Source organism: Cnephaeus nilssonii (genome assembly GCF_951640355.1).
Source record: "Cnephaeus nilssonii genome assembly, chromosome: 7".
Taxonomy (NCBI): Eukaryota; Metazoa; Chordata; class Mammalia; order Chiroptera; family Vespertilionidae; genus Cnephaeus; species Cnephaeus nilssonii.
This window is the reverse complement of record NC_137078.1, coordinates 5627993-5655108: the sequence shown is the minus strand read 5'-3', so window position 1 is coordinate 5655108 and position 27116 is coordinate 5627993. Positions and strand designations below refer to the sequence as shown.

At 40.5% G+C, this 27116-nt stretch overlaps 1 protein-coding gene and 1 pseudogene across 4 annotated transcripts in view; both read left to right on the top strand.

The window, feature by feature from the left end:
• Positions 1-27116, top strand: part of SEPTIN10 (septin 10) — a 74002-nt gene that overhangs the window by 9290 nt on the left and 37596 nt on the right. For 2 of the 3 annotated variants that reach the window (XM_079776963.1, XM_079776961.1), the window contains exon 2: positions 8225-8290. The exons of the other annotated variant lie outside the window; for it this stretch is intronic. In XM_079776963.1, the coding sequence (XP_079633089.1) occupies positions 8225-8290 (66 nt within the window). The remainder of the gene's footprint in view (positions 1-8224; positions 8291-27116) is intronic. 3 annotated transcript variants of the gene reach the window in all.
• Positions 22313-27111, top strand: LOC307102674 (large ribosomal subunit protein uL4-like; annotated as a pseudogene). Its single transcript has 2 exons — positions 22313-22362; positions 25475-27111. The product of its transcript is annotated as a large ribosomal subunit protein uL4-like (transcript).

The following is a 27116-nucleotide window of genomic DNA, read 5'->3' as shown; positions in this document are numbered from 1 at the left end:
TTTAGTTTATTAGGTACAATTTAGCTTTTTTTCTTTATGGTTCATGCTTTTGATGTTATAGTAAGAAATCTTTACTTAATGTAAGGCCACAAAGATTTTGTTTATACCTTTTCTTCTATTAGGTCTGTGATTCATATGGTACAAGGTATGAAATATGAATTGAGGATCACTTTTTTTTTGCATATGAGAGTCCAGTTGTTCCAGCACCATTTAAAAAAACAAAAACTGTCCTTTCTCCCTTAAATAGCATTTGTACCTTGTTGAAAATTCTTGCCCTCCCCGCCCCCTCCCCCCCTACACACACACACACACACTCTCTCTCTCTCTGTATCACATCACTCTTTCCTGGAGGCATGGTTGTTGACAACATTACTTCTCATTGCCACTTCCAGATCATTTTTCTCTCCCTAAATACTCCCAATTTTGACTCTCACTTAGCTATAACACTATATACTCATCTACCTTTCTTTGTTCAGTCATCTCTGAAACCTCACCTCCCTCTATGCTTGACAGTGTTGCTATTAGCTCTCTGTAATTCTCTAACATTAGACCTGTCATAATTCTAGGTGATTTCAGTATTCACATAGATTATCCTTTCAATAATCTGCCTTTCAGTTTTTGACCTCCTCTCCTAAAATACCTTGTGTTCTCTATCCTACTGTAGCATCTCCTTGTTGTAGTTTATAACTTGACCTTGTCATTACCCAATAACTGCAACCCCTCCTAATCTCACTTTCAGGCATTTCACTCTGACCATACTTCCTACTTTGCCTGTTTGTTTACTCCCTCAGGTAACTCCAAGTCCCATAATTCTTTGATCTAATCTGTTGAACCTTTCCCCTTTCCCTCATATCCTTCATGCCTTCTTTTCCTTTTTTGCCAGCTTTAAGTCCATCTTGTAACATGTATAATTATTTTCTTGCACATCTCAGTTTCATCTCTTGCTCCTTCATTCTTCCCTGGCAAAACCCCCCACACACTTAAACTGTCCCAGGACTCTGCTCTTGTACCCTCACTGCTGATTATGATGGGGGAAAGTCATGCTGGTGGTTTTACTCTAATATCATGATCACTACGTAAACTCAAGAGGCTGCTTAAAAATTGTACTGCATTTTCCTCATTCATTCACCCTCTCATTCTTCTTGATAAAGGGTGAGCAGACATTTAAAGGGCTAAATAGTAACTATTTTCAATGCTGTAAGCCACAAGGTCTGTCACAATTATGCAATGTCATTGTTTTCTGAAAGCAGCCACACATGGTAAGTAAAGGAATGGTAGTGGCACATTCTTCATTCCTCCCTAACGGACTTTTTTTTTTTTAACCTGTCTTTCAGGACTCCACACTTTTCTGGATTCCTTTCACCCTCCTTCTTAGCCCTTTGGACTGGTTGCTCCTCAGTTCTCGAACTTTTAATGTTGGAGAACCCCCGCCCAGGGCTCAATTCTGTGATCCCTTCTCTTTTTTGAATACCTTCAATCCCTGGGTGATTTCATCTCATTCCACAGCTTTAAGTACTAGCTATATATTGATGACTTCAGAATTGTTTTCTTCAGTTAGATATCTCTGACTCTCAACTTGTTTATCCAACTACATACTCAGTACCTTCACTTCAGTATCTAATAGGCATCTCCAATTTAACATGTTCTAAAGAGAGCTCCTGATCTTCCCCTATCCTCTTCCTCCTACAGTCTTCCCAGTTTTAGTAAATGGAAGCTCCCTCCTCCTTATTGTTCAAACCAAAAACTTTGGAACCATTCTCTATATCTCCTCACATCCCACATTGAGCCCTCAGCAAGTTGTGTTGGTTCTGCCTTCAAGGTAGATGAATTTGACCTCATCTTACCTCTTCCACCACTAACATTCTGCCATGATGTCGTTCCTGGATTAGATTAATGCAGCAGTCTCTTAGCTAGTCTTGTTTCTGCCTTGCCATTCTTCAGTCTACTTTCAACATAGTAGCTTTAGCAAACCCTTTAGTACAAAGACAAGTCATGTCCCTCTTGTACAAAACCCTTCAAAGCCAAGGCCTTACAACAAGCCACAAGAACTCTGCATGATCTGGCATTGCATTTATCTCTGGCCACTCTGCCTCCCTCTCTCTGCTCCAGCTGCTTGGTCTTACTGCTAGTCCTCAAACACTGCAGTACACACTTGCCTCAGGATCTCTGCCATTGTTAGTTCCCTCTGCCTGGAATGCTCTTCCTCCAGACATCCTCTTCACCAGTCTCCTTTAACCCCTCAGGTCTTTTCAGGTGGGCTTTCCCTTACTACCCTGTTCAAAATGGCACCCTCACCTCTAATTTTGGAAAAGTAAGCAGGTACAGCCTTTTTGAGGGGCAGTTTGGCAATATGTTTATACCTTTGACTAGTACTACATTCTAGGAATTTATTATGAGGAAATTAACAGTTGTTTCTATAGGACTGTTCCTTTGGATCCAGCAGGAAGCAGATGCTGGAGTTAGGAGTGTTAGAGATTGATTAAGGGTGGAAATTGGGGAGAAGAAGTGATGCCTGTGGAAGAGAAAGGGGGAGGAAGCTAGACTAGAGAGGAAAAGTGTTCAGGCCTTGGTGCAGATTTTGATAGCTGTGAAAGGAAAGAGGTTAGGAAGCAGAATTGGGCCCAAAGAGCTTCAGAGGTCTTGCGTATCTGGCAAAGTTTGGGCCAGCCCAGTGGAGAGCTTTGACTGCTTGTTAGGTTTGCCTGCTTAGGGCAGAAGGGGCCGGGTCCTGACACCCTCACTGTGCTCAGTCTTTGGCTAGGGGCTTCCTGGGAAGAGCTGGTCTTGGATTGAGTACTGTGCAGACCCTGAAGGCTCCGCAGCTGGAAGCTGTCGGCATTCTCCATAGCCAAAGGGCAAGTTCTTGCTGGAAGGGAGGGAGATCTGAGTGGAGGACAACCTCTTTGGCTGCTGCATGAGGGACATTTATTAGTGTTAATTTAAAATGACATAATTAGAAATGGTATTTTTCCCCCTATAATAAACATGAAATATTGCTTTTCTAATTAAGGGGGGGGGGAAGTAATTTCAAAGCAAACTTCCATTTGTATTTTAAGCAGCCATGTTAATACTGTAAGCTTTTGTTAAGCTTGAAACTCCTCTTTTACTAGTACATAAACAATTATCAAGAATTTCCTTGTCTTGATATTTTGAGGCTGAATGTTAGACTGTTTAGTTATCATTTAGGTTTTGTATTTATTGAAGAGGATGGTAAAATTGAGGTAAAATGGATATATTGATGGGACTTGTACTACCCTAAGCTGCCCTAGACTGAGACTATCCTGGGGGAGATCCAGGCAGGCTTTGCCATATATTGTGTTGCTTTGTCTTATATTACCAAGTCTTACTGATTTCATTTGAATTCTTTTTTTTCCCTGGGTTGTAATTAGCATCTAATTCTAGAATGATCCTATGCAGAATTTGAATAAGGTAATATTACTATTTATTTTTAGGAAATGTTTAGATTAGCACTATTAACTTTTTTTAAAGTTTCCTTAACCTGAAGATGTGATAAAGTGATTTTAAAGAATGAGCCTGTGTAATCTTTTAAATTATTGTTTTAAGCCAAAGAACCCTGCCCTCAAAACCCATTAAATGGGCCCAGATTTTTTATTTTTTTATTTTTGGTCTTAAAAGACTCTAAGAAACACCAGGGGACAATTTGAAAAGTTTGGTTCTATTTCTTTAACTTTATAAAGATAGAACTTACAGGGAAATGAAGTTAAAATGAAGCTATTTTTAAAGTCAAGTCTGAATTCTGTTCCCCTCAGGCTCATTGTTATACCCAGAGGCTATACACAGTCTCTAAGGAATGTTTCCAAGTAGGGTAAGGAAAGTTGTCTAGGGTCCTGTTGTGAAAGAATCACCATATGTTTTCCTGTAATTGGCCTGTACTCCCCACACTGAAATTTTGAAGAAGGGGAAGAACCTGATTTTCCTCCAGCTACCCCGGAATGTTCTGGCACTTTTTTCTACGACTCATTACATACTACAACTTTTAAAAAATGAGTAAATAAGTAAATAAATATGTTAGACTTTGCTAGGAATTAAAGGTACTGTTTAATATTTTTTCTTCTAGGTAGTAAGTATAGAGATTTAAATATGTATGTTTCTGTATGTATGATGTATATATGTATTTAAAATTAAAAAATGCAGGAAAAGCAAACTTGTGTGACTGTGTAATCAAGTGTAGGAATGAATAGTGATTTTATTAGTCTTCTTTGTGTTTTAGAATGGGATTATGATTGCCTGCTGTAAGTTTGTGTTCTCTGAGATAAGTTCTTAAGATCAAGGGCCATGTCTTCCTCCTCCCAAGACCCCATTGCTCAGCATAGTGATTTGCATATAGTAAGTAGATGGTCAGTAATAGAGCAGACAGAATTCCACTTCTTGGTGGTTGTTACTTTTAATTCAGGGCTTACCACTAAAGGGACTGGGTCAACTCTGGTCCGCTTATTATTTTACCTTTAAAAATGGGACAGGACATTTATTAAGAACTGTTTTCATTCTAAAAGTTGTTTTGGAAATTTGACTAGTAAAGTAGTACCAGTGGAAAATATGAAAAGCAGCTATTTATAATACTTTTTATGTGACTCATTATTATTTCCTGATCAAAACATTTATCCACAGAGATGTTAAGTAGGCTTTTTGGCAGGTATTCAGAAACACCAGAAATGAATAAACAAAAGCAGATATTTTATATTAACTTACATAAATGACAGAAATGTAACACAGGTTTTATTAGTCAAAGTTTAATGACAGATGAGCACAAAACCAATCATTGTTTTCTAAGCAAATTTTACTGGTACTTACCAACCAAACTGCTTACTGAACCGCATTTCACAAAAACCAAGTCATATGTTACCCATTATATTAAAAACTGACTAATGTTACTGTAATTTTTTAAAGTTTAATTAAAGTTGATATGTAGAAATAACACAGTCTTCAGTAAATTAGATGTGTGGCATCTCACTTCCATCACTGATGTGAGCAAATGGCACCTTACATTAGGAAGTAACATTGATCGTGGAGTGTTCTGCTCTCTCATTCAGCTTATCTCATGCAAGGCTCTGAACAGGGCTCCTAAAAAGACATTGTCTGTGGCATGTTTTGCCTTTACCACAAGTCAGCCTCTTCAGATTGGGGTGGGGAATGTCCGGACCGTGGACTGTATAAGGCCCATGAAATAATTTGGTCTGGCCCTGCCAGCACATGAGGAGTGAGTTAATTAAATGTTTGACCAGATATAGCAGGCTAATTTTTAAGTTAATTTTGTATGGCCCGAGAATGATGTTATAAATATCCAAATAGCCCTAGGCAGAATAAAGGTTCCCCCCCACCCCCCTGCTTTAGCTGGACTGGATGCTTCAGACTGTTTAGTCAGATACTGATCTTTAGTGTCCCTAATCTGTTTCTCAACCTCAGTCATAACTTTGCACCAGGAGACGGATGAACCCTTCCTTCTCTTACCAAACTCCATAATCACTACTTACTTTTTCCAGGTACGAAATTCTGCTTCCTCCTGGTGCTCAGCTTTTTTTTCTACTTTAAATGCCACCTCATCTGATGCTGTACCACCTTTCTGACTCAGTTCAGTATCATTGTCTTCCTAGAAACTGCTTTGGCCTTTAGTGACCTCCTCTTTCTCCAAATCTCCATTAACTACCACACTCTTCTAGTTATTCTCACCTTTCTGTCTTGGTGTAGAAGAGGGACTGGATCTGCTTATGTCCACACAGTGACTAGAGTGAAGGGGCTTATTAGAATGGCAGGGGGCTGGCTGGAGGGAGTAAGGTGAAATGTTTGTATAGTTAAAAACAAAACCTTAGGCCAATCTGATGGGCTTTTACTTTTTAAATTGTGAAACATAGCCAGTAGGTGTACTTTCATATAGTGGCATCTTCCAACTGATAAGAGTCATTTCATGTTGGAACAGCGTGTTCAGTTAGCTACTTAGGATTTGGAAACACTGTATGTGTAGTGATTATTTAACAAGTCTAGCCTTCAATAGCTTAGATTACCCATATGTACCAGAGGAAGATGGTTGTTAGCATTCTGTAATATCCAGTATGAAATATACCTGTGTGTCTGTGTGGGATTGCATTCACACCTGGGGGTGGGGGTGGAGGTAGGGGTGGAGGTGGAGGGATGGGATCAGGGGGTTGGTGAGGTGTAGAAACACCACTCCCTTGCTGCAGTTGGTATGGTTCCCCCTTTTATCACTGTAGTATAGTTCATTGTAATTAAAGGCCAGGGGACTGCTTAAATAAAGGTAGAACATTTACATATACTCTAGTACACAGAACAGAATGCTACACTATAGAAACAACTAGAGGCCCAGTGCATGAAAATTCATGCACTGGAGCGGGGGTTCCTCAGCCTGGCCTGCCCCCACTCACATTCTGGGAGCCCTCAGGGGTGGGAGGTGACCCAGTGATCAGGGGAAGGTGACGCCCCCATCACACCTCTGCTGCTGCCACTGCCGGCAGAGCAAGCCTCGGCCAGCCCTGGTTACCTGAGCCTCGGGCGGCCCTGGGCGGCTGGGCAGCCGCCATCCGAGGTTTGCCTGTGCCTCGGGCCGGCCCTGGGTGGCTGGGGGGCTGAGGGGAGTGAGGGACTCCGGAGGCCCCTGCCACCCCAGCGGGGCTGAGGGGCATGGGCGCCACCATCTTGTGGCTGTGGGCGCTGCCATCTTTGAGGGAGGGGCAGTCAATTAGCATATTCCCTCCTTATTGGCTGTGGGCACTGCCATCTTTGAGTGCGGACAGTCAATTAGCATATTCCCTCCTTATTGGCTGTGGGCGCTGCCATCTTTGAGGGAGGGGCAGTCAGCATGTTCCCTCCTTATTGGCTGTGGGTGCCGCCATCTTTGAGGGAGGGGCAGTCAATTAGCATATTCCCTCCTTATTGGCTGTGGGCGCTGCCATCTTTGAAGGAGGGGCAGTCAGCATGTTCCCTCCTTATTGGCTGTGGGTGCCGCCATCTTTAAGTGCGGGCAGTCAATTAGCATATTCCCTCCTTATTGGCTGTGGGCACCGCCATCTTTGCAACAGTATTAGGGTCAATTAGCATATTCCCTCTTTATTAGATAGGATGAGGTAGATCTGGGTACTAGTGAAATGGCCTCTAGGACAGATTAAGCAAAAAAAAACCAAACAAACCAAAAAACAGTATAGAACAATAGGCTACTCCTGTAAACAAAGGAGACCTGCATATTCATGTATGTTTCTACATGCATGGTCTGTCTCTGGAAGGAGACATAAGCTGGTGGCCTCTGGGTAGCAGAATTGCTGAGGGATTAGGGAATTAAAGGTAGGAAGGGAGCTTATTAGCACTGTTTACATATTTTCTTACTATGTCCATATTGATAATACTTTTTAAAAATGCACGCATTTCCTCAGTATTGTGCGCTGCACTCAGAAGTAGAATAGTAATGCCTCTGAGGCAGCATTGCTTTGAAATTCACAGAACTTCTCTCACACCTGTCTTACCCCATTCCTATTCCTGACTGTTACAAGCACAGTGAATATGTATTTGGTTTACCACTTGGGATAGTAGAAGGAACAGCTTTGCAGTCAGATCAGACCTGGCTTACTGGCCTATATGATTACTTTCTGAATTGTAGCTTTCTCATGCAGGGAATGTTAAAACTCAGATCTGTTGTAAGGTTTAAGTAAGAAAGTGTATTTAATAAGCTAGCATAGTGATGGGCATATAATAGTAGTTGGATAAATGATAATTATTTCAATTTTAATTGGATAACCAAGGGACATTTAAAAATACTTGCTTTTCCAACTATACTGAAATTGGAGCATTGACATATCTATTTCCCCTGGCATGCTACAGTGGAATATAACAAATTTTGAGTGCCTCTTGGCTCCTAGAGTAGTTTTTAAGTGATATAGCTTATTTTCCTTTTTTTAATCCAATAAAGTCTTTCAAATAAAAGTGATGTTCTTTGTTTTCCTTTATGTAAGTGGGCATTTGCTAATTTTTAAAATAATTTGTGTGGGGGTAAGTGCATTAATGTATATTATATTTTGACGATTATATATTACTTACTTATGCAGATATCTAGCAAGAAGGTTTTAAACATGAGTCAGTTGTATAGATTACAAGTCAAAATTTGGTAATAATGACTATTAGAATTTCTTTTTAATGTAAATACATTATTTAGGTGTAGGTTTTTGGAGTAATATGTATGTTTTCTATTAATTTTTTTCAGCTCTTTCAGTCTCACATGGCAACAAAATCTTGTATGTCCTCCCAAGTATCTGATGATGAACAGAGAGTGAGTATATCTTTTAAATAGATCCATAAAGTACTCCAGATATCTCTGTGATTTCAAGATAATTATTCAGAGACCTAAGAGACTTTTGTTTGTACTTACCTTGAATGTGAAATAACTTTTATGTTTATTCAAGTTAAAAGTCAATGATGGAGTGAATAATTGCTATGTGTCCAGTATCTCTATCCTACTTGACATTAAGCAAGTTAAAATTCTAACTGAAGACTAGATCTGCTTTTGCTGGGCATACTTGCAGAACTTGGTGGATGTGGAGAACTCCTCTAGTTCTTGAGAGTGTGGAAGTCACAAGACAGCAGTCAGATGCCTTCCTGAGTGTGAGGTCAGACCTTAATGTTTACAGGGTCCCAAAGTCCTAAATGGGCCATATAGCAGGGATGTGTTTCAGTAATTCCTATTAAAATTTATATTTAAAAGGATGGATAAATTTAACTTGGTGAAAGAGAGAGGTTGTCAGTTTTTTAAAAAAAAGAAAATTACAAATACAAGCCTGGGTAATTCGATAAGATTAAATAATTGCCTTTAGTTCTGTGTTCCAGTTAAGTCTTTTCTTATTTTTCCTTCTTTCCCCACACATGCTAAAGTCCTCATGGGTTCGATAAGTCATAATCAGACCACCAAACTGCCATCCTTTTAATTTTTTTCTCATTGGTAATAATAGTATATTTCACCTTTATTTTATCTCCTCAAAGACTTTGAATTACTCTTAATGTGCCTTCTGACACACTGCTTTGCTGAAACTACTGTCATAGTAATCTTTAGTGACTAATCCATTGAGTGCTCATCGCTTACTCCTGATTTTCTCTGGCCCTTCTTCAAATAATTTATGGTGACCAATACCATGTTTTTGAAAAGCTTCTTTTGTTTTCATGACATTAAAATTATATAGCTTTACAAAGCTGTTCAGCTTTTTGTCTGGTACTTTGAATAATTGGAGCCATATTTGCCATTGATTTTGATGTCTGATACAGGTGAGTTATTCCAATGTGTTGGTTCCTACCCCTCTCTGTTAGCCATATGACTATTGTAATAGCATGTCTTAAATATTCGGGATTATTTTGAGATACACATATTAGCATAATCCTAATTATTAATGTAATAAAAACCCTCTTAGCTTAAAAAAATTATATAGCTTTAGAGCCAGAAGGAATTCTACAGCCACTTAGTTCAACTTTTGCATATGCTTGTTAGATAACAAGTATTTTAATTTTCTTGAATACTTTCATGACTGGAAAGCACAGTGTTTCTTCACTCTCCCTTTTTTAAATTATAAAGATAATATGCTTACATGACTAAAAGGGATTAAAGGGGACAAAAGAAAATACAGTGTACTGGTTTTCTGTTACTCCATAACGAATTGCCACAAATTTACTTGGTTAAAACAACACCTATTTATTAGCTCACTTCTGTAGGTCAGAAAGCCAGGCACGGAACAGCTGGGTTCTCTGTCCAGGGTCTCACACTGAGGATGTTGGCTGGCTGGGTTCTTATCTGGAGGCTCCCCTTCCAAACTCAGTTTGTTGGCACAATTCATTTTTTGGCAGGCCAGTTGCTATCAGTTCCTCATCATTCTTAGATACTTGCTCTGTGGCTCCTTTGTACCCATACAGCAAGGAACTGGAATGCCTCAAACCCCTTTCTTCAGAACTTCTCAGCCCTTTTTATATCACACTTAATGATTATAGCTTTGAGTAGGTAGTATAAGTCCTTCAATCCTGTCTTCTATAGAACTGTTTTTACTATTCTAAATCCTACATTTCCATATAAATTTTAGAATTAGCTTCTCAGTTACCGTATTGACAGCATATAGCTGGATCTTGTTCTTTTGTCAAATTTGACAGTTTCCTTCTTTTAATTGAAATGTTTTGTCCTACACTGTCCAGTATGGTAGCCACTAAACTAGAGGCCCAATGCATGAAATTCATGCACGGGGGTGGGGGGTCCCTCAGCCCGGCCTGCACCCTCTCCAATCCGGACCCCTCGGGGGATGTCCGACTGCCTCTTGAAATCTGGGACCGCTGGCTCCTAACTGCCCGCCTTCCTGCCTGCCTGATCGCCCCTAACTGCTCCCCTGCTGACCTGATCGCCCCTAACCGCCTCTGCCTTGCCCCGCACCTAGGACCCAGGATTCCCTCCTCCGGCCGGTCGCAGGCACACGGGACCCGGGCCAGCTTCTCCCGGGATGGCCACAGCTGCAGGGCCCTGTGAGTGGGCGGGTTCGCCCGGGCCACAGTCGCAGGCGCCCGGGACCATGGGGCGGGCGGCTTGTCCCTCTCCTGGGCCGCAGGTGCAGATGCAGCCGCTGGCACCCGGGACTGCGGGGCGGGCAGCTTGTCCCTCTCCCGGGCCGCAGCCTCAGCTGCTGGCGCCTGAGACCATGGAGTGGGCGGCTTGTCCCTCTCCCGGGCCGCAGCCTGGATGGTCTCCATTCCTCTCTCACGAGCTCATTTGTACCCGGCTGGTCCCCTTTCCTCTCTCCCCAGTGTTGAGCCTTTATGGTGTGAGGGTGTGATGACCATTTGCATATTAGCTCTTTATTATATAGGATTAGTTAAATAAAATTTTAAAATTACTTTCTCAGTTGTATTAGTTACGTTTTTTTTATTGTCTAAAGTATTACATATGTCTTCTTTTTCCCCAATTGACACCCTGCCATCCACTCCCTTCCCCTAGGACAAGCCCCCACCACCCCAGTGTCCCTGTCCATTGATTATGCTAATATGCATACATACAAGTCCTTTGGTTGATCTTTAACCCCCCACCCCCACCTTCTCTCTGAGGTTGGACTGCCTGTTCAGTGTTTCTTAGTTCTGGATCTACTTTTGTTCATTAGTTTATGTTGTTCATTATATTCCACATATGAGAGATCATGTGATATTTATCTTTCTCTGACTGGCTTATTTTGCTTAGCATAATGCTTTCCAGGTCCATCCATGCTGTTGCAAATGGTAAAAGTTTCTTTTTTATAGCAGCGTAGTATTCCATTGTGTAGATGTACCACAGTTTTCTAATCCACTTATCTGCTGATGGGCATTTAGGCTGTTTCCAAATCTTAGCTATTGTAAATTATGCTGCTATGAACATAGGGGTGCATATGTCCTTTGTGATAGGTGTTTCTGGTTTCTTGGGATATACTAGTATTCTCAGCATTGGGATTACTGGGTTGATTGGGAGTTCCATTTTTAATTTTTTGAGCAATCTCCACACTTTTTTCCACAGTGGCTGCACCAGTCGGCATTTCCACCAGCAGTGCACAAGGTTCCTTTTTCTCCACATCCTTGCCAGCACTTGTCGTTTTTTGAGTTGTTGATGATAGCCATTCTGAGATGTGAGATGGTACCTCATTGTTGTTTTGATTTGCATCTCTTAGATGATTAGTGACTTTGAGTATGTTTTCATATGTCTCTTGGCCTTCTGTATGTCCTCTTTCGAAAGTGTCTTTTTAGGTCCTTTGCCCATTTTTTGATTGGATTGTTTATCTTCCTTTTGTTAAGTTGTATGAGTTCTCTGTAAATTTTGGAGATTAAATCCTTGTCTGAGATAGCATTGGCAAATATGTTCTCCCATACAGTGGGCTTTCTTGTTGTTTTGTTGATGGTTTCTTTTGCTGTGCAGAAGCTTTTTATTTTGATGGAGTCCGATTTGTTTATTTTCTTCTTAGTTTCCATTACCCTAGGAGCTGTATCCGTAAAGATAGAGCTACGACATATGTCTGATATTTTGCTGCCTAAGGAGTCTTCTAAGATTTTTATGGTTTCCTGTCTTACATTTACCAGGTGTACCAGTTAATAATGCGGATTTTTTTCAATAGATGGAGTTACACATATATTGATATCTATGCAATTTGATATGTATGCTATTTTGTTGTATTGACAGCAAGCTTCAAAACTTCATATGTCAAATTTCCTGAAGGGGTTAACATCATAGATATTTTTACGCTTAACAATGTCGAATTTTGTGCCCAAAAAAGAGCATTTGCAGGAAGTTTTAATGCATTACTTTATTTTGAAGAAAAGTGCTGCTGAAAGTTACCATATACTTCAGGAAGCTTATGGTGAACGTATTCCATTTTGAGATAATTGTGAACGTTGGTTTAAAGCCTTTAAAAGTTATGATTTCCATGTGAAAAACGAAGAATGTCCAGGTCAACCGAAAAGTTTGAAGACCAACACTTACAAGCATTATTGGATGAAGATGCATGTCAAACTCAAAAATAACTTGCATAGAGATTATATGTTGCTCAGCAAACAATTTCTGATCATTTACAAGCAATGGGAAAGATTTAAAAGAAGGAAAATGGGTGCCACATCAACTGAACGAAAGACAAGTGGAAAATTGAAAAGGCATCAGTAAAATGTTGCTTCAATGGCACAAAAGAAAGTCTTTTTTGCATCGAATTGTGACTGGTAATGAAAAGTGGATTTATTTTGAGGATCCCAAACACAACCATCAGCATCGAATGCAAGGCCAAATTGCTTCAGAAAGAAGACAATGCTCTGCATTTGGTGGGATCAGGAAGGTGTGGTGTATTATCAGCTTCTAAAACCAGGTGAAACCATTAATACTGATCACTACTGTCAACAAATAATCGATTTGAACCACGCTTTGATCGTGAAACGACCAGAATGGGCTAGAAGACACGGCAAAGTAATTTTGCTTCATGATAACACACCATTACACACTTCAAAACCAGTTAAAGACACGTTAAAAGATCTTGCCTGGGAAATATTAACCCCCCTGCCGTATTCACTAGACCTTGCTCCTTCAGATTACCACTTGTTCTGGTCGATGGCACATGCACTTTCTTTTTTCTTTTTTTTAATTTAATAAATCTTTATTGTTCAGATTATTACAATTGTTCTTCTTTTTTCCCCCATAGCTCTCCTCCACCCAGTTCCCACCCCATCCTCTGCCCTTACCCCCCCCCCGCACTCTCCTCATCCATAGTTGTACGATTTTTGTCCAGTCTCTTCCTGCACCCCCCACACTCCTTTCCCCCCAAGAATTGTCAGTCCACTCCATTTCTATGCCCCTGATTCTATTATATTCACCAGTTTATTCAGTACATCAGATTTTTTATTCACTTGATTTTTAGATTCACTTGTTGATAGATATGTATTTGTTGTTTATAATTTTTATCTTTACCTTTTTCTTCTTCCTCTTCTTAAAGAATACGTTTCAGCATTTCATATAATACTGGTTTGGCGGTGATGAACTCCTTTAGCTTTTTCTTATCTGTGAAGCCCTTTATCTGACCTTCAGTTCTGAATGATAGCTTTTCTGGGTAGAGTAATCTTGGTTGTAGGTTCTTGCTATTCATCACTTTGAATATTTCTTGCCACTCCCATCTGGCCTGCATAGTTTCTTTTGAGAAATCAGCTGACAGTTATATGGGTGCTCCCTTGTAGGTAACTAACTGTTTTTCTCTTGCTGCTTTTAATATTCTCTCTTTGTCTTTTGCCCTTGGCATTTTAATTATGATGTGTTTTGGTGTGGTCCTCTTTGGATTCTTTTTGTTTGGGGTTCTGTGCTCTTCCTGGAGTTGTAAGTCTATTTCTTTCACCAGGTGGGGGAAGTTTTCTGTCATTATTTCTTCAAATAGGTTTTCAATATCTTGCTCTCTCTCTTCTTCTGGCACCCCCTTAATTTGGATGTTTGTATGCTTGAAGTTGTCCCAGAGGCTCCTTACACTATCTTCATATTTTTGGATTCTTTTTGCTTTTTGCTTTTCCGGTTGGGTGTTTTTTGCTTCTTTGTATTTCAGATCTTTTGACTTGATTCTTGTGATCCTCTATTCTGCTGTAGGATCTCTGTATAATATTTTTTATTTCATTCAGTGTATGTGTAATTTCTAGTTGGTCCTTTTTCATATCCTCGAGGGTCTCGCTAAATTTATCGGCCTTTTCTAGAAAATTCTTAAACCTTATAACCATAGTTTTGAACTCTATATCCAGTAGTTTGCTTTCCTCCATTTCTTTCATTTGTGACCTGTTTCTTTGTCTCCGCATTTTGGCTGCTTCCCTGAGTTGGTAGGGTAGCTTTGTGTGCTAGGTGTCCTATAGGGCCCAGTGGCTCAGCCTCCCCAGTTGCCTGAGGTGGACACTCTTGGTGCACCCCTTTGTGGGCTGTGTGCACAGTCTTGTTGTATTTAAGCCTTGATTGTTGTTGGTATCCCTGGGAGGAATTGACCTCCAGGCCAATTGGCTGTGAGGATCAGCTGTGTCTACGCTGAGAGAACTTTTGTGCTGGAGACACCCTTATGAGATAAGACTTGCAAAAGCCTCTGTGCTCAGCTTGGATGGGGCGGAGTCTCAGGGCGGAGCAGACAGCATTGGTTTCCCCATCAGACCTGCCCTAAGAGGCCCCTGGGTCGTAGTGTCCTGCAGAAATTGCTGCAAGCACCTCTGAGAGAAAGCCGCCCTCAAGTTTTGCCTGCTGCCAGACAGTCCATTTTCTCCCCAAATGAGTCTGGGTCCCCAGACTCTCGCCCAGAACTGGAGTTCAGCTCAGTTGGCAGCTTTTGTCTCCTTTCCGCTTGAGAAAGCCAGCCGCATACTCAGTTGCCCGCCCTCTCCACGTGTCGCAGTACCTCTGCCTTCTGCAGCTCCTCTGAGTCTTAGTGTGCTTTTCTCTTTCCTTCTAGTTGTAGAATTTCGACTCAGCCAGCTTTCCTGTGGTTCTGGATGATGTCCGTTTTGTTTTTTAGTTGTAGTTTTGAAGTGGTTGTGTGAGGCAGCAGTTTAGGTGTTTACCTATGCCGCCATCTTGGTTGCTCCTCGGCACATGCACTATCTGAGCAGCACTTCAAAACATACAAAGAAGTGAAAATTGGGTCTCTGAATGGTTTGCCTCCAAACAAGTAAAGTTCTATTGGGACAGTATCCACAAATTACCTGAAAGATGGGGGAAATGTGTAGCCAGCGATGGACATTACTTTGAATAAAGCACTTTTGATGTTTCTCTTGAAATTATTGTGTTTTCTTTGATTACAGAATCCACATTATTAACTGGTACACCTGGTAAGTCCTTTACCCATTTTGAGTTTATTTTTGTGTATGGTGTAAGTTGGTGATTTAGTTTCATTTTTTTCCCCATGTATCTGACCAATTTTCCCAGAACCATTTATTGAAAAGACTGTCTTACCTGTATTGTATGCTCTTGCATCCTTTGTCAAATATTAATTGAGCATAATGGCTTGGGTCAATTTCTGGGTTCTATGTTCTGTTCCATTGGTCTATATGTATATACTTGTGCCACTACCTGGCAGTTTTGAGAACCATGGCTTTGTAATATAGCTTGATAACTGGTATTGTGATCCCTCCAACTTTGTTCTTCTCTCTCAGGATTGCTGTGGCTCTTTGGGTGTCTTTATTTCAGATGAATTTTTGGACAGTTTAGTCTGGTCTGTAAAATACGCTGTTGGTATTTTAATGGGGATTACATTGAATCTATACATTGCTTTGTGTAGTACGGACATTTTAATGATGGTGATTCTACCAATCCATGAACACGATATGCTCTTCCATTTGTTTGTCTTCCGCTGTCTCTTTTTTCAATGTCCTGTAGTTTTCAGAGTACAGGTCTTTTACCTCCTTAGTTAAGTTTATACCTAGGTATCTTAATTTTTTTGGTGCAATGGTAAATGGGATTGTTGTTTTAATTTCTCTTTCTGTGAGTTCATTATTGGTGTATAAAAAAGCCATAGATCTGGGTGTTAATTTTGTATCCTGCTACATTGCCAAATTCATTTATTAAATCTAGTAGTTTTTTGACGGAGTTTTTAGGGTTTTCTATATACAGTATCATGTCATCTGTGAATAATGACAGTTTTACTTCCTCTTTTCCAATTTGGATGCCTTTTATTTCTCTTGTCTGATCGCTATGGCTAGCACTTTTAGTACTATGTCAAACTGGAGTGGTGAAAGTGGGCATCCCTGTCTTGTTCCTGTTCTTAGGGGAAATGATTTTAGTTTTTGCTCATTGGGTATGATGTTGGCTGTAGGTTTGTCATATATGGGTTTTATTATGTTGAGGTATGATCCCTCTATTCCCACTTTGCTGAGAGTTTTTATCAAGAAAGGGTGTTGGATTTTGTTAAATGCTTTTTCTGCATTGATTGATATGATTATGTGATTTTTGTCTCTCAGTTTGTTTATGTGATGTATCACATTTATTGATTTGCGGATATTGTACCATCCTTGCATGGATCTTTCTAATGTAATGCTAGATCTGATTTGCTAGAATTTTGTTGAGGATTTTAGCATCTATGTTCATCATCAGGCCTGTAGTTTATTTTTGTTTTTTTTTTGTGGTGTCTTTATCTGGTTTTAGAATTAGGGTAATGCTGGCTTCATAGAAAGAGCTTGGAAGTGTGCCTTTTTCTTGAACTTTTTTTGGAATAGTCTGAGGAGGATAGGTTTTAGTTCTTCTTTGAATGTTTGGTAAAACTCCCCTGGAAGATTTTTGATTACTGCTTCAATTTGATCGGTAGTTATCGGACTATTCAGGTTTTTTTATTCTTCCTGTTTGAGTTTTGGAAGCTTGTATTTTTCTAAGAATATGTCCATTTCATCTAGGTTGTCCAGTTTGTTCGAGTAGAGTTGTTCATAGTATTCTTTTTTTTACAATCCTTTTATTTCTGTGGAGTCTGTTGTTACTTCATCTCTTTCGTTTCTGATTTTATTTACAGTCAGTCCTCAGGTTATGTTGGGCTCGACGTACATCATTTTGTGGTTATGTCACCATCACCCATTTATTTATATTAAAAAAAAAGTTCCGTCATTTCGATGTATGCACACATGTGCTTTATGTTTTTTATTATTTATTTACCACAAGTAAATGTCAGGAATTGTTATCTTTTAAGTTTTTTTTACTGTTTCACTTCATTACCGCTGTGTATGTGCTCCATGTGAGTGAAGTAGGTGCTTATGTAGGTGGGTTCCAACTTACAGCAAAAATCGCGTTACATCGCACTTTAGGAACGGATCTCCGACGTAACCCAAGGACCTACTGTATTTGGGTCCTCTCTCTTTGTTTCTTGGTGAGCCTGGCTAGAGGTTCATTAGTCTTGTTTATCTTTTCAAAGAAACAGCTCTTGGTTTTATTTATCTTTTTTTTTTTTTGTCTCTATGTCATTTATTTCCACTCCGATCTTTATTATTTTCTTCCTTCTGCCCACTCTAGGATTTTCTTGTTGTTCTCTTTCTAATTCTTTAAGTTGTAGGGTTAGATACTTTTTTTTTTTTTTTTTGGTTTTTGTTTTTTTGAGGTAAGCCTGTAGTGCTATGAATTTCACTGTGTCCCATAGATTTGGGATTGTTGTGTTTTCATTGTCGTTTGTTACCAGGATGCTTTTTATTTCTTCTTAGATCTCTTTGGTGACCCAATCATTGTTTAATAGCATGCTATTTAGCCTCCAAGTGTTTGATTTTTTTTCATTGTTTTTATTGTTGTTTTCTAATTTTATGCCATTGTGATCTGAGAAGATGCTTGATATGATTTCTATATTCTTGAATTTGAAGAGACTTTGCCTGTGTCCCAATATGTGGTCCGTCTTTGCAGATGTCCCCATGTGTACTCGAGAAGAATGTATATTCTGTAGCTTTGGGGTGAAATGTTCTGAAGATGTAAATTAATTCCATTTGTTCTAGTGTGTCATTTAGGATTTTTGTTTCTTTGCTGATTTTTTTGTTTAGAGCATTTATTCAGTGGTGTCATTGGGGTATTAAAATCCCCTACTATGGCTGCCGATCTCTCCCTTGATATCTTCCAAAAGTTTTTTTATGTATTTGGGTGCTATGTATTTCAGTCGTATTTACACAAGCATCTAAAGGAAATTTTCTTTCCTTTAAGTAACTGTATTGGGTGCAGTTATGTTTGCCATAGTGATATCCTCTTGTTGAATTGCTCCCCTTAGTATTATGAAGTGGCCTTCGTTATCTCTTGTTATGGCCTTCAATTTGAGGTCTATTTTGTCAGATATATGTATTGCTACCCCAGCTTTTCTTTCATTTCCATTCGCCTGAAAAAATTTTTTTTCCATATCCTCTCTATCAGTTTGCGTGAGTCCTTTGTTCTGATGTGGGTCTCTTGTAGATAGCAGATATATGGGTCATGTTTTCTTATCCATTCAGCTATCCTATATATTTTGATTGGAGCATTTAATACATTTATGTTTCAAGTTATTATTGATAGGTACTTGTTTGTCATCTTTTTTATTCTTTATGCCTGTGTTCCTTCTTCCCTTCCTATTTCTTCTTTTTACAGCAGTCCCTTTAGCCTTTCTTGCATTGGTGGCTTGGTGGTAATAAACTCCCTTAGCCCTTTTTTGTCTATGATGCCCCTTATTTCACCTTCAATTTTGAAAGATAACCTGGCTAGGTATAGTATTCTTGGATTCAGTCCCTTGCTTTGCATCACTTTGTATATTTTATTCCATTCCCTTCTGGCCTGTGTGTTTCTGTTGAGAAATCAGTTGAGAGTCTAATGGGAGATCCCTTATAGGTAACTTTTTATCTCTCTGGCAGCCTTGAATATTCTTACTTTGTCGTTGGTGTTTGCCAATTTAATTATGATGTGTCTTAGTGTTGGTCTTTTTGAGTTCATCTTGTTTGGGACTCTGTGTGCTTCTTGAACTTGTGTGAGTTTTTTCTTCCCAATATCAGGAAAATTTCCTGTCATTATTTCTTCAAGCAGGTTTTTTCTTCCTTGCTCAGTTTCCTCTCCTTCTGGCACCCATATTATGCAGATGTTGTTTCATTTTGTGTTGTCCTAAAGCTCCCTGAAGCTCTCCTCCTGCTTTTAAGTGTGTGTTTTTTTTCAGTTGCTGCTCTGCTTGGGTGTTTTTTCCTACCTGGTCTTCTAGCTCACCGACTCAGTCCTCAGCTTCTTCTAATCTGATGCTTTCTATTGTGTTCTTTATTGCAGCTATGTCATTCTTAATTACTTCTTGCTGCTTCTTCATTTCATCTTGATTCTTACACATGTTGAATTTGTTTTACATCCTTTTCAGCCTCCTTATGACCATTTCTCTGAATTCTTTCTCTGACAAATTGCTTGCCTCCATTTCATTTACTGCATTTTCTGGTGATGCCTCCATTTCTTTTGTATGGAGCCTGTTTCTTTGTCTCCCCATTTTTGCTCCTTTCAGGGTGTCTGGTTATGTAGCTTACTCTGCCACGTTGACCGATAGGCACAAAATACAACTTGACAAGACACGACACAGAGGGAACAAAAGGTGAATGTATTCACCACACCGATAACCCCAATAAAGGTGACCACCAGAGAAAAGAGAATTTGGAGAGCAAAAAGAGCACAAAAATGATATTGAGAAAAGGGGAAAAGGTAAGAGAGAAAAGAAAAAAGAAGGGGAAAAGTATACATATATGGGGAGATAACTTCATGAAACAAATAAATAAACCAAAAAAATGCAAACAACAAACATCCAGAGAAAAGGGAGGGAACTGAATCTGAATTGGCAGACCTTAATTCCAGAAAGTAAGTTAAAGGTATTGAATGAATGGGGGAATGGCTATGGTTCAGTATAGAGGAGGTAGAAAGAGAATGAGTGGATAGGAAGGAAAGTAAAAAACAAAATAGTCAATTAAAATAAATAAATAAATAAATTTCCCCCTTTAATCTATCTATCTGTATATTCATCTATTTTTTGAAAAGGAGAATAGAGAGCAAATAGGCTTGAGTTTGGTTAGTTAAACTAATTAAGCAATTAGGAGAAGAACAGCACGTGAGGAGAGGAAAAACAAAAGCATCCTACCTAATAAAAGAGTAATATGCAAATTGACAGTCATTCCAACACACAATATGGCCACCCCTATGTGGACACAAGATGGCCGGCCGGGGAGGGCAGTTGTGGGCGATCAGGCCAGCAGGGGAGGGCAATTGGGAGGGACCAGGCCTGCAAGGGAGGGCAGTTGGGGGCGATTAGGCCTGTAGGGGAGGGCAGTTAGGGTTGACCGGGCCTGCAGGGAAGGACAGTTGAGGGGGACCCAGGCCTGCAGGGGAGGACAGTTGGGGGGGACCCGGCCTGCAGCAGAGGGCAGTTGGGGGTGACTGGGCCTGCAGGGGAGGACAGTTGGGGGGCACCAGCCCTGCAGGGGAGGGCAGTTGGGGGCGACCAAGCCTTTAGGGGAGGGCAGTTAGGGGTTACTGGGCCAGCAGGGGAGGGCAGTTAGGGGCGACCAGGCTGGCAGAGGAGGGAAGTTAGGGGTGACCAGGCCGGCAGGGGAGGGAACTTAGGGGCAATCGGGCCAGCAGTGGAGCAGTTAGACGTCAATCAGGCTGGCAGGGGAGTAGTTAGGGGGTGATCAAGCTGGCAGGCAAGCGAGCGGTTGGGAGCCAGCAGTCCTGGATTGTGAGAGGGATGTCCCAGATTGGAGAGGGTACAGGTTGGGCTGAGGGACACACGCCCCCCCCCCCACCCCCACCCCCCCCCCGTGCACGGATTTCGTGCACCAGGCCTCTAGTAATTAAATAAATTGGCTAGCAAATAAAGAGAAAAGAGAAGGGTGCATGGACTTGTATCAGGGAAGAGGAAATTAGATATATGAGTTAGCCAACAGAGACTACTATAACAGAACACGTCAATAAAGCAGATAAAACAGATCAATTTTTAACAAGGAGTAAAAAGAAAGGAGAGATAAAAACTAAAGCAAGAACAGGAGAATAGATACAGAATGAAAAAGGGAATAGTGAGGAAGAAAAGGTTGGCAAAAAGGAAAAAGTGAGATAAAGTAAAATAATGATAAACAAAAATAGCATGTAGAATATTAATAAAAAAATAAAAGGTTAAAAATAATAAAAGGTTAAAAAGTAATAATAATAATATAAAATAAAATAAAGAAAAAAATTTTCTTTCCTTTAAGTAAATAGTAAAAAATAAAAAAGTTAAGTGTTTGTTTCAGCTGAGTTTTAACCCTTTGCACTCGCTTGCTTTTTTCTCGATTCCTGCTACCAATGCTAACATCCGAGTGCAAAAGGTTAATGTCCCATGGGGGCTATATTAAGACCCCTCTCTACTGTTCTGTCTGCCACTTTTCAGTTTCCTGTTAGGTAGTCAGGACCTGTTGAAGTTCCCAGTGATCTACTGCTCCTCTGTATCTGTCTCCCCATGGTTTGGATTTAGGTATGTGGGACCAATCTGCCCACTTGGTCTCTCTTCTTTCAGTCGTATTTACACAAGCATCTATTTCTGAAACGGGCTCTAGGTGGCAGTGTTGCTTTATTAGTTTCCAAGGCCACTAGGAAGGGCTAGCTCTTCTGGAGAAAAATGGCTGTTTAGGGTTGGAGGGACCGGGCTGTCCCAGAGCTGGATTCCTGGTCACCTCTCCTTGCTTTGCTCCTCAGTCTCCACCAAACCCACATCCAACTCGGTGAGTGTAATTGAAAGATCCTATATACTGGGTTTAGCGAGTAAAAGCAAGGGCAATATAAAGACAGAGCAACCATGCTGCTGCTTGATTCTCTCCCCCTGGCATTGTGTGGCCAGTGCAGAACTTCAGGCTGCCTTTCTGGGTGCAGCCTCCCATGGCTGTGGACTAAGATCTAAAGTCCCCCACTGCCAGCAGCCCTGTGGACTACCTTCCACAGTTGAGTGGTACGGTGTCCCCACGGGACACGGACTTGGTGCAGCACAGTTTCCTTCTGACCCTCTCGTCCCGGTAGTTGCGCGTTTCTCTCTCCTCTCCGGCCATGGATTGTCTCACCAGCTGTGTTTAATTCACCAATTCCGGTGGATGTTATTCGATTCAGCTGTTTCTTCTATCTGCTCTGTGAGAAGGCACAGGACACGTCTTCCTATTTGGCTGCCATTTTGTCTCCCCCCAGACAAATGTTTTAGGAGCCTGAAGCCTGGAATCTTGGTGTTCGTGAGTTCGCAGCTGAGGCAGCTGGTCCCTGGCTGGTGTGGTTGCAGGGTCCCATGGGGTGTCTGAGGGCTCTCTGGGTGGAGGTGAGTCTGGGCTCCCAGTCACAGCAGCTCTCCCCTTCAAGATGGCACAGCCTCTGTGGTGGAGCCGGCTGCCCCGGGAGAGATTTCAGCGGTAAGAGAGGCCACCCAGCTAGGGGAGCCTGGTCCGCCATCCCCCAAAGTCCTGCTGAATATAACTGTCCCTCACTGACACACACATGCCCCACACACCCACACACTCCCTTTTCGCTCCCTCACTCACACTCTCCCTCACTGCCATGCTGTTGGCCACCATCTTGGATTTTGTTAATTACATTTTAAGTGCTTAAGTGCTGTATGTGACTAGCAGAGGATACCTGTTGCACAGCTCAGATAAAGAATATTTCCATCATCACAGGAAGTACAGTTGGACAGCACTGGTTTAGATCATTTACATTTAATTTAATTATAGATAGAGCTGGATTTAAGTCTATTAATTTTCTATTTGTTCCAGGTTTTTCTTTTATATTTTTTCTTATCCTGTCTTCTTTTGGACTAACAGTATTTTTATGATTGCACTAGAGTCCTGGCACACAAAATTCGTGCATGGGTACGGTCCCTAGGCCTGGCATGCGATCAGAGCCATCTCCCCAGCTGCCCGCAGTCAGCCCCATCCCCCGCCGCCACCCATCCCCAGTTCCCCATTTCCCATTGGGTGATTGGAGCTGCCGGCTTGGGGGAAGCACTGAGAGTTTGGCTGTTCTGCCTGCCCGCCAGCCCCACCCCCCACTGCCACCCACCCCAGTTCTCCGTTTGCCATTGGGCGATTGGAGCCTGATGCCGGGGGAAAGGACCAAGAGGTGGGCTATTCCCGCCTGCTCACTGGCCCCGCCCCGCCACGGGTTGCCCTCTATGTGTGGGGTGATTGGTGGGGCAGGGGTCTTGGCCTGGCACCACCCATGTCCCCCGCCACACACCCCTCGGCGATCGGAGCCTGCGAGCTGGGGAAAGGGACCTAGAAGTGGTCAGTGTGCCTCATAGTGACTGGTCGAGTGGTTGTTCTGGTCGTTGCGCCATTAGGATTTTGCATATTACCCTTTTATTATATAGGATTTTGTCTCCTATATTAGTTTATTAGCTATACTTCTGTTTTTAAATTTTTTTAAAATAGTAATCGATGCAGGCTTTAACTTACACACACTACCTTCAAACTGTGCTATAGTAGTTCATGTATAATATGAACCAATAGGACTTCCTGTGATGATGAAAATGTTCTATATCTGAGCCATGCAACAGGTAGTTACTAGTCACATGCAGATATTAAGCACAGAAACATTACATGTGCAGATCCTATCCATGTGCAGATCTAGTCCCCTTCCTATCCTTTGTGCTGTTACTATAATATGTTCTGCTTCTTCATGTATTATAAACCCTGTAATAATTGTTGTTGCTTTAAACATTCAGTTATATTTTCAAAAAATTTAAAAAAGCAAATATTCTCTTATATTTACTCATATTTTTACCTTTCCTGTAGTCTTCATTCCTTTTTGCAGATCTGAGTTTCCATTGTCATTTTCCTTTCTCTTGAAGAACTTTTAACATCTCATAGAGTGTATGTCTGCTTACACAGAATTTTCTTAGATTCTAAGATGTCTTCATTTTGCCTTCATTTGTAAAGGATATTTTCACTGGATATAGAATTTTTGGTTGTCATTTTTTTCTTTTGGCATTTTATTGATTTTGTTCTATTGTCTTCTGGTTTGCATTGTTTCTTATGAGAAAACTGGTCATTTTATGTTTTACTTGTGTGTAATATGTCTCCCACACCTGTTTGCTCATAAAGTTTTCCTTTATCCTTATTTTTAAACAGTTTGTTCTGACATGCCTGTTTGTGGGTTCCATTACATATTTCTGTTTGTAGTTTGCTGAAATTCTTGCATCTCCGAGTTCATGTTTAGAAAATTATAAAATTTTCAATTACTCTTTACTTAGATATTTTTTACTTAGATACTTTTTCCCCTTGCCTACTCCTTCTTTATCATCTGGTATTTTAATTATAGGTATGTTAGCTCATTTGATATTGTTCCAGTTTTTTGAGTCTCATGTTACAGTTTTATTTCTTCCATGAGAGAATTTTATCATTGTTTGATCTTGCTGTTAATACTGCTCAATAACTTTTTATTTCAGATGCTGCTTTTTGCCATTCTCTGAATTCTGTTTGTTGCCCCTTCTTTGTGGGAGCTTTCAAATGTCATAATTTCATGTGCTGTCACCTCTTATAATCCATCTCTTCTGTAGAAAAGAACATATTTTTCTCCTTTAGCATGGTTATCATAGGTATTTTAACGTTCTTATTAGGTAATTCAACATTTGGTTCATTTGTGGATTTCTTTCTGTTGACTTTTTTCCCCCCTTGACTATGAATCAACGTTTTTTGCTTCGTATATAGTAGTTTTTATTTGTAAAAGAAATACTGTGAATGATATGTTGTGGAGATGCTGGGTTCTGTTTTCTTCTGAAGAGTGTTGACCTTTGTTCTGGCATGCAAGTTACTAGCTGGTCACATTGATTATGTTGAGCCCTTGTTATAGGCATTGTTAGAGCAGGTCTACTTCAGTTGTGCCTTTTATACTAGTGAGCATTTCTGACTTCTGGGATGTGATTCTTATTCCTAACACGTGGCTAATACAGGTTTTTAGTAAAAAGACTTAGAGTGTTTAACAAGCTCCTTTAATTTATAGACTTAAAATTCAAGCTCTCTTGAACACTTCACATAGCTTTTCCCCATTCCCATTTCTCCCCTGCTAGGCTCTTTGTATTCCTCCGATACATGTGCGGTTCAGCAGTCAGCCAAGGATTTGAGGGAAGTGTATTTGCTGATTTAGGACTCCATCCTTTCTTCTGGAATTTTTTTTCACTTGCCCTTATCTCCAACTGACTTGTCAACCCAGTAAGACTGCCATTTGCATGTTGAGCTCTATCTTTGTATGGCAATGACTAGGCAGTACTCTCAGGGGAAAAGGTAGTAAGTATCATCTCACCTTATATAGTTTCCTTCTCTCAAGAGTCTCCCCTTCAGTGTCTGTCAACCTTTGATTGCACTCCAGTTCCTTGAAAAAATTGATTATAATTATTAACTGGGAGGTTAGTGTGATGTAATTACTCTGCCATTACTGGGTGCTAGAACTATAGCTATAATTTTATATTGTACTTTTTACACTTAACTTTTTAACATAAGAATTAAAGTGTTCCTTTTTCTGTGGGAGCCACTGGGTTGAGAGGAGTGTAGCTTCTCCTCTCCATGCACTTAGTGTACTCCAAAAAGTGAAATTATCTGGCAAAAATGTCACTTTGCCTACTGTGTTCAAGGCTCCCTTTCGACCAGATATTGTGGACTTTGTTCTCATCAACTTATGCAAAAACAATAGACAGTCCTGTGCTGTCAGTGGTCAGTGAATTGGCAGGTCATTAAACCAGTATGGAGTCTTGAGGTACTGGCAGAGCTATGACTCGAATTCCCAGAGTTTGAGGTGGTGGGACTCCTTGTTCTACGCAGGGTGCTTTTGAAAATATGTGTCATGGGGCCACCACATGTTTACGCCAACAAAAACCTGATGTCATTGGCACCATAGAGTGAACGCAACATAGAAGTGCTATGACATCTGTTCTGCCGTGGCTGCCTTGGCATTGCCAGCGCTGGTCATGTCTGAACGTCATCATATTGAGGAAGTTCCTGAATTTCCTTTGGTGGTTGAAGGTAAAGTTGAAGGCTACAAGAAGACCAAGGTGGCTGATTTATTTTTTAAGGAACTTAAGGCCTGGGAGGATGTTAAAAAGGTCTATACCTCTCAGCTAATGAGAGCTGGCAAGGGCAAAATGAGAAATCATCGTCATATCCAGGGCAGGGGACCTTGCATCATCTATAATGCAGACAACAGTATCATCAAAGCCTTCAGAAACATTCCTAGAATTGCTCTGCTTAATTTAAGCAAATAGAATATTTTGAAACTTGCTCCTGGTGAGCATGTGGGCTATGTCTGCATTTGGACTGAAAGTGCCTTCCGCACATTAGATGATCTGTATGGCACTGTGCAAAGCTGTCTCCCTCAAGAGTAACTACAACCTTCCATGCACATGATGCTCAATAGAGACCTGAGCAGAATCGTGAAAAGCCCAGAGATCCAAAGAACCCTCTGAGCACTACGTAAGAAAATTCATCGCAAAGTCCTAAAGAAGAATCGCCTGACAAATCTGAGAATCATGTTGAAGCTAAATCCATGTGCAAAGACCATGCACCGGAACACCAGTCTTCTCCAGGCCAAATCAGATGAGAAGGGGGTTCCAGGCATGAAGCCTGTGGTGTAGGAAAGGAAGGAAAGAAGGCCTTGCCGTTACGAAGCAGAAGAAACCTTTGGTGGGAAATAAGGCTGCAGCTACCAGGAAACCGGCAGCTGAGAAGAAACCCACAGAAAAGAAACCTACCACAGAAGAAAAGAGGCCTGCACATAAATTTAAATTTTTTCATAAAAGTTAAATCACTTTGGATAGCTAATTTTGAATAAAAACCTGATCAAAGGCAAAAATAATTAAAATGTTATTAAAAATGTATAACAAACATCTTTAATGACTTTAAACATACTGTTTTATGAGTGAATATGCCATAGTTTACTTGGGTACTTTCCTATTTTGGAAATCAAATATTTCAGTGTTACAAATAATGCTGGATTCATTATATGAAGAGAACTATGTTATGAGGGTCTGGACACAATTTACTTAAAACAGTTGTATCTTGGGGAAATATAATGGTCATAAAATCTTTAGTGTCTTTGATTTTTTTATTCTTTCAAATTTGCTTACATCCTATTTTAGTAAAAGTTTTATTTTTATCATTGCTGTTTTTCTTCTGCA